Consider the following 7,748-nt stretch of genomic DNA (forward strand, 5'->3'; position numbering starts at 1 on the left):
CAGCACACAGGCTCAGCTAGGTAACCTCCTGCACATGCTCAGTGGGCTCCTCTGGTCCTCAGTGTGCCGAGAAACAGAGGAGAGGAAAAAGCAAAAATACCACATCAAACTAAATGTTCCTACATGTTACAGGAGAAGAAATAATGATAATGAAGAACACAGATACTTGAATAATGGAGTCTGTAACCTGAGCGGCGGTCTTTACCTGTCTGTTTGCAGCTATGAGCCACCTGAGCGGCCAGCAGCTGCACGGGAAGTCACTGCGCATCACGCTGTCCAAACACACCAGCGTCCAGCTTCCCCGTGAAGGCCACGAGGACCAGGGCCTGACCAAAGACTACAGCAACTCCCCCCTGCACCGCTTCAAGAAGCCCGGCTCCAAAAACTACAGCAACATCTTCCCACCGTCTGCCACTTTACACCTCTCCAACATCCCGTAAGTCCTTCCACTGCAGGAGCATCAACACTGTAGGTGTCTGAGGTGAACTTCACCTCTAATGCTACTTTTGTCTTTGTGTTTGCAGCCCATCTGTGGTTGAGGACGACCTCAAGATGTTGTTTTCCAGCTCAGGAGCCGTGGTCAAGGCCTTCAAGTTCTTCCAGTGAGTCAGTTTGCTGTCTCTGCCCTCACAGCTCTAACGATGCACGCCTCACTCGTTACTCCGCCTTGTTCTGGAGCTGTCATCCCTCCACTGAGGATCCTTTCCTTGGTTCTGGTTCTGGTCCTGTCCCATCCTGAACCCTTTGTTGTTGCTCTGAAACCTTTACTTGTTCGTTAGCCTTCGTTCTTCCTCTGAACTCTTTGTCCTCCTCCTGCAGCCTGCAGCCTGTAACCCCATGTCTTTGTATTGAGCCCTCATCTTCACCATAAAGGTTCTGACTTTGCTGTTTACTTAAGCCCTGAATCCCTCCATCTTCTCCCACTGTAAAGCCTTAATCTTTGCTTGGATCCCTGAACTCCTGAAAGTTTCCTTGGTGGCAGATGCTTCGCTGCCCAAGTCCTTAAACCTTTATCCTGTCCTCCAGTCCCTGTCCTGCAGCTCCCAATCAACAGTTCTCCCTGTCCTGAAACCCTTTTCTTTCCCTGAGTTTCCATCTCTGTGCTCGTCCTGTCTGAGACTTCTGTTCAGGCCTGAAGCCTTAAACACCTTAAACACCTTATTAAACACGTATTAATGTCTGACCACGTTCAGGTGCCCCGACACATTTACTCTTTCCCTAATGTCCCTGTCTTCGTCTCACCATAAAGTCATTTCCTCATTGTCCTGGAAATGGCATTTGTCCAAGTCCCAAAGCCTTCCTGTCCTCTCCCGAGGCCCGCGTCCTGAGTCCTCTCCCCGCGTCCTCTCCCCTTCTCAGGTCTCACCTGGGTCTTAAATCTCCGTCCTCACACTGTGCTCGTCCTGCTCTGAAGCTTTTGTCTGAACCCTGAAGCCTTCGTACTTCATCTTTGCCTTTAAGTTTTGGACTTTGCCATTTGCCTCATCATAAACCCATGTAGGTTTCACCATGTTTGATCATGTGACCATGTACTTCCTGTGAAGAGTCTGATGACTTCCTGTTGGTTTGTCCTTTAGGAAAGACCACAAGATGGCTCTGATACAGATGGGCTCAGTGGAGGAGGCCATCGAGTGCCTCATCGAGTTCCACAACCACGACCTGGGAGAGAACCACCACCTGAGAGTCTCCTTCTCCAAGTCCTCCATCTGAGCCGACGACTCCGCCGTCTGAATCCTTCCCGCTCCTGTGAGAGAGAGCGGCCTCGATGGTGTCCACTACACTCCGATCATTCCAACGCATGTCTGCAGAAAAACACAGTGAAGTCTGGTGTGACATTAAATTATTTTTTTAAAGCTCATTTTTAGGTTCTCTGCCTTCAGAGAGGAATAGTTCTGAGACAACTGGAGGAAGTCAGAATTCTGCATTTAATCTCAGAAGTCAGAGAGAAAGTCAGCGTTGTGAGTTTGTCAGGATTGTTTGGAATGAGCCAATATTCTCAGATTATAGTCAGAATCCAGATTGTAATCGTGTTTATATATTTGTGTCCTCGTTATGAAGTTGAAACCTTTTAGCCACTCTGCCTTTTGACTTTAATCCCAGAATCCAGAGACGGCCTTCTGAACTCCTCCTGAACTTCTGACTTTATTAACTCAGAATTATCTCTAAATTCCCAAATGTTAATTGTTTTCCTGTGGTTCTTACTCTTCTCTGAAGTCTCGGCTCAGTATCGGCTCTGACAACATTTGGGAAGTCATTGATTTACACTCACTGTCAGATATTATTCTGGGCTTGATTTGGCCTTCGGATCCCTGTGCCTTATTCCTGGAGTCAGCATGACTGACGTGTTAAAAAATCTCCCATCATGCCTCTGTAAGTTATCAAAGAGCAGGTTTACAGTTGCTGAGTTTACTGTTGATGTATTACAGATGTATCACATGTTCTGTGTATTTTACTGGTTAGCGTTTTGTACTGCTGGTTACTGTAGCGTCCAACATGTGAACTGGTTCTGTTGTAGCGGGTGTGCTGGGTCTGTAGTCGTAGATGAAATTCTCTTTTTATCTATTCCTTTTTGATTTCTTTATTTCCATGTATGCAATCACGTTTTATTCAAATCAAATATTGTAGCAATATTTTAATCATTCCTGAACTTTTATTTGTGGGTGTTTCTGGTGTCTCGGCGGTTCTGCTCGGCGGTTCTGCTCGGCGGTTCTGCTCGGCGGTTCTGCTCGGCGGTTCTGCTCGGCGGTTCTTCTCGGCGGTTCTTCTCGCCGCCTTTTACGATCTGCAGACGAATGTTGTTCTGTTTGTCTTGTTTTGCTGGATGTGTGAATCCAGATGTTGCTCGCGTTGCTTCTCTGAACGGTTTTATTTATAAGTTTGTGATCCACTACAGCTGAAACCAAAAACGGCCTTTAGATGCAAACCAATCCGCCTGCCTCAGGTCTCTGGTGTTTAAGGACTAAATCAACAACAGGATGGTGAACTGGTTTACACGTTGCTGGTGTTTTCCTTTGGGAATGTCTTTATTAATATCTCGACCGCTTCACTGGATTCAGCCCACCGGTGTGACTTCAGTCTCTATTACAAAACCAGATGTAATGTGGAGTGCCTTCAACGCAGCGCTGAGTCATCATCAGGTATTAATTCCTCTTAATTCTGAGACGAAAGTTTGACGGAGGAGAAGCCGTCACAAACGTACTGAAACCAGAAGACGCTGGTTTGGTTTTTCTGTGTGTCTTAATATTGTTACGCCGACATTCCAGCCGCTCAGACGTCCACCTGAACTTTCCTCTAGAGGAGCTGCTGCGGGTCTTACAGCCGTGGTGCATTCAAGACACCTGGGAGGTTTTGAAACTAGATGGAAAGATGAGATGTACTCTTCTGTTTCCCAGTCCAGGCTCAGCAAACAGCAAACCTGCTGCCCGGGTTCTGACAGAACTCTTCTGTGGTTCTCTGAAGTCTCTGAAACACGTCGAACAGTGTTAGAGGAACATGGTGACATCACCGGTTAGACGCCCACCAGCGCTCGGTTCAGAGTTTTGGAGACCAAAGACGGCTTTTGTCTCAAATCGACCGCCGCTGTCAGACACGTCTACCAACCAGCCAATCAGAGCGCAGCAGGAGACGATGCAGAGTGGATGTACTCCTTCTCACAGAGTAACTTCATCCTCTGTAAACGCCTTTGTTTTAAATAACGTAATAAATAAAGAGCTCTTGGTCGGAGCGGTTGATGTTTCTGTGCCGGCTCATATCTTTTATTTCTGCGCTGATTGTTTCTTTCTATAAAATCTTCACACGTCAACTTCAGAAGGATTTAGTCAGATTTTAATTTAAAAGGCAAATGTTGATTTGAGCTCTGTGATAAATGACTCTGGTCTTCTGGACGTCTTCGTCACCTGAAGTGGACCAATGAAAAAGCTCCTGCTGGATGTAAATATTCAATATTTATTTTCATTTCAGAAGGTTCTGTTAGTCTGTCGGCAGAAGTCAGAGTCCTGACACATTCATCACTACAGGAGGGACACAAGTTTACCTTTGGACAGGTTTTCCCAGGTGACTTGAATGCATCACAGACCTTCAGTGTCGGGTGAGGCGGGTGAGGCGGGTGAGGCTGGGACCAGTGACAGGTGGAGGGTGGAGGGTGGAGGGTGGGGGGGTGTTGAACTGTACATACGTGTTTTATACCACAGTGACGTGTCTGAGAGCTGCGTGTTGGTTTTATATCTGATGAAACGTGTATATTTTGATCCGTGTGGACCGGTTCTGAGCCTTACACTGTTTGTGTCACAAAGAAAAAAAACAGATTAAATCACTTTTTATCTAAAAACACTCGTCTGCTTCTGTTTGTCACGACGCCCGGGGAATGTCACTGAGTACATTTACTCAACTACTGACTGTTATCAGTGGCACATTTCCATGTTCTGCTACTCCACTACTTCCATCAGATACCTGTAGTTACTATAGTTACTGTAGTTACTATAGTTACTGTACAGATTACACACTGCGTCATTTAGAAATGAATTGATTTTCTCATCAATCAGATAAAACACTGATTGTGACGATCAGCTGACTCAGTTTAGACACTCATGTAATCTATGATCAGTTACTGACCCGAACCCAGAGACGTGTGCTGGATGATCAGGACCAGCAGGTGGCAGCACACACACACGCACACACACACGCACACACACACACACACACGTCAGATATTTAACTATAATAAAAATTTGAGGAGGAAGAAATGTCCTGAAGATTTTAAAAATCATCACATGAACTGAAGATTTGAACAGTCTGCAGATACTAAAGGTCCTGTGTGTGTGTGTGTGTGTGTGTGTGTGTGTGTGTGTGTGTGTGTGTGTGTGTGTGTGTGTGTGTGTGGTATAATATGTGGGTGGTTGACGTGAACTCAAACCCGAAGTGGAAAAATATATTTCCAAAATGTCAAATGACATAATTATATTGCTTAATATGTGAATAACTGAATGTGTCCGTTTCTAATTCCTTATTTATTTTGCATCTTATGAACTTTTTGTGTGGGAGTCCTAAATATCGTCCACTGGAGTGACAACACTTTTAATGTTAATATTTAATTCAGAGATTGTGTGACAGATAACACAAATATGCACAATCCTTATCAGTTTGTCCTAATTATATTCCCGCATCAAAAGTAACCAATAAAAATTCACAATCATGTTATTATCCTACAATAAGATGTACACACAGGGACTTTACCCAACGTCTGGATTATATTCATTATAATTATTATAAAACCTAATGAAGCTTCATTCCATCCTTATATGTGCACAGTGATGATATCATTATTATACTATTCAACACTTTTTACATGAATTTGTGCATTAAAATGCCTTTTCCACTTATAATTCAGTTTGTCACACCACAGGACAACAAAAGTACCAGTATGCCCTGTTTTGTACAAAGTCACATTTATTTTTATATTCATTAGAATAAAGTTACAACTTAAAGTTCAAATGTTTTTTGTACAATGAAGTCAGAAGAATGAAGAAGAAACCAACATTCCCATAAAACAGACCTGGAAGCCATCGTAACATTTAGCAACATAACATGAACTTATTACTTTTCTTGTTCAAATTTATTTTAAAATTCACTAAAATAAAAAGGTAAAAGTTTTAAGTTAAAAGTTATACGGGATAAAAAGTTAAAACTATTGTTCTCTGTATTTAATTCAGTCACATTTTTAGTACAACTCAAGTAAAATCAACTTTTGGTAGCTTTTAAATTTACTTTCTGCATCTCTCAGGATCTCTCTCTCCTCTGAGGATCTTTATTCAGCCTCTCACTTTACTTCCTGCTCCTTTACTTCCTGCTCCTTTACTTCCTGCTCCTTTACTTCCTGCTCCTTTACTTCCTGGTCCTTTACTTCCTGGTCCTTTCCCTGCTCGTCATCTCAGCCTCTCACTCTCAACTACGGCTGCAGCTATTGAATATTTTTAGAATCGATTATCCCATCGATTAATCGGGTAATCTAATACAAAATAATTTTGTATTATTAAGCAACAATACCAACTAATGCATAACGAAAATGACAGACCTGTTAAATAAACCAAACAATTGGCTTTAATTCCTAAAAAAAAAACCTGGTATTTATTCCAACTATTCCTAACAGCGGGAGTAAAGGTGTGTGTGTGTGTGTGTGTGTGTGTGTGTGTGTGTGTGTGTGTGTGTGTGTGTGTGTATGTGTGTGTGTGTGAGGGAGAGTGAGAGAGACGAGTTATTTGGTGTCAGCTGTTACTGTCTGGCAATGTAACACAAATTAGTTTCCACATCTCAACATGATATGCAGTCATACCCACATCAGGCTGCAGCCTCTACAAACACCACACGCTCTAACTCGTTCTAACTAACTCTAAATTAGCATCAGTGTTTACGTTAGCTTGTGTTGGTGACACTTGGTGAGCTGGTGTTAACAACTGGATGCTTTCTGTTCAGATGTTGAATCATTGTTGACGTGCTGTTGTGGTACTCCAGTTCTGCTCTGCAGTAACACGCTGCACTTTGTTATCTTCTTTTTTAAGTGTGAAATGATCCCAAACTTTGGACATTCTCTGTCTTTAACAGACGGTTTCTTGGCTCTCCGCCATCACGCTAACTCAATTCTGAACGTTGTGGAGTGTCCTCAGTAACAGTCTGTGTGGAGAAATGATCCCTGAGCTAAACAGGCCACATAATGCAGGTGATAGGAATTAAACGAAGCCTCGAGGCAGAGATTTTGCTTTGACCATTTTTTGTAATCGAATTATTCGAGTTACTCGAGTACTCGTTTCAGCTCTACTTTCAACATGGATCTCAAACTAGCCTTAACAAAACAGAGGAGGAAGGTTTGACTTGTGGTGTCCTTCAACTCTGAGAGTAAGAGAAAAGGCTAAACAAACATCACTACAATGAGCTACTAAAGGTTAGAATGGAGGGCGGGAGGGAGTGATGGTTTATGATGATAGATTCTACATCCACAGTGTGACGCTGACTTCATGTCCCACTGCAGGACAGAGCCGTCACACAGCGGACGGGTTCAAGATCAAGGCCAGTTTGTAGCCTCGCTGTAAGAGAGACAGTCTGTAATCCTGACTAACAGTGTTAAGATTACATTATTGTCAATAGTCAATCAATATAAATTGATAAAAATGTTCAGATCAATACTTAAATTACGTCACACCAAAGGACTGCATAATGGAAACCATTTCCATGTGCTGCAGTGAGTCGACTGCTCTCTCAGTCACAGAGGCCCAAATGAAAGCCTGTTTTATATCTCCAGGACGGCGTCACACCAGGTGGACTATATGATGTGTCATAATTATTCTAAATGGGGACCTTAAGACTTATAACCTTAGTTTCATTAAGTTAACACTACTATAACATTTATTCAAGTATTTTAATGTATTTTGACTTGTTTTTCATTTAATCACAGTAGTTTTAAGATAAGTTAACGCTCCCCGGAAAGTCACGCCAGCAGACAAATGTCATGTTTAAAACTAAATATTTACATATTTGAATTATGTTTAATAATTCCAGATGTATTAGTTCTGGGAGATTAAACTGTATATAAAAACAGATATTTTAATGAATATTAGACATTTTTATTTATATTTGTCACCATGAACACAAAAATGGAGCGTCACATCAACCACCCATATATACATAATATTGATAAGTTGGATTTCATTAGTCTTTAATCACCTGGAAATAAAGAGTGGTGGTGTTTTCATGATGTT

General features: G+C 42.4%; 1 protein-coding gene across 4 annotated transcripts in view; it reads left to right on the forward strand.

Annotated features, from left to right (window-relative positions):
• The window catches only part of ptbp1b (polypyrimidine tract binding protein 1b), a 20,575-nt gene extending 16,248 nt beyond the window's left edge, over positions 1 to 4,327 (forward strand). For all 4 annotated transcript variants that reach the window (XM_030433400.1, XM_030433403.1, XM_030433402.1 and 1 more), the window contains exons 12-15: positions 1 to 20; positions 220 to 436; positions 525 to 602; positions 1,578 to 4,327. The exon at positions 1 to 20 is cut by the window's left edge and continues 73 nt beyond it. In XM_030433400.1, the coding sequence (XP_030289260.1) occupies positions 1 to 20; positions 220 to 436; positions 525 to 602; positions 1,578 to 1,710 (448 nt within the window). In that variant the 3' untranslated portion in view covers positions 1,711 to 4,327. The remainder of the gene's footprint in view (positions 21 to 219; positions 437 to 524; positions 603 to 1,577) is intronic.
• Positions 4,328 to 7,748: the final 3,421 nt, after the last annotated feature.

Source organism: Sparus aurata, chromosome 11, assembly GCF_900880675.1.
Source record: "Sparus aurata chromosome 11, fSpaAur1.1, whole genome shotgun sequence".
In the NCBI taxonomy this organism is placed as follows: Eukaryota; Metazoa; Chordata; class Actinopteri; order Spariformes; family Sparidae; genus Sparus; species Sparus aurata.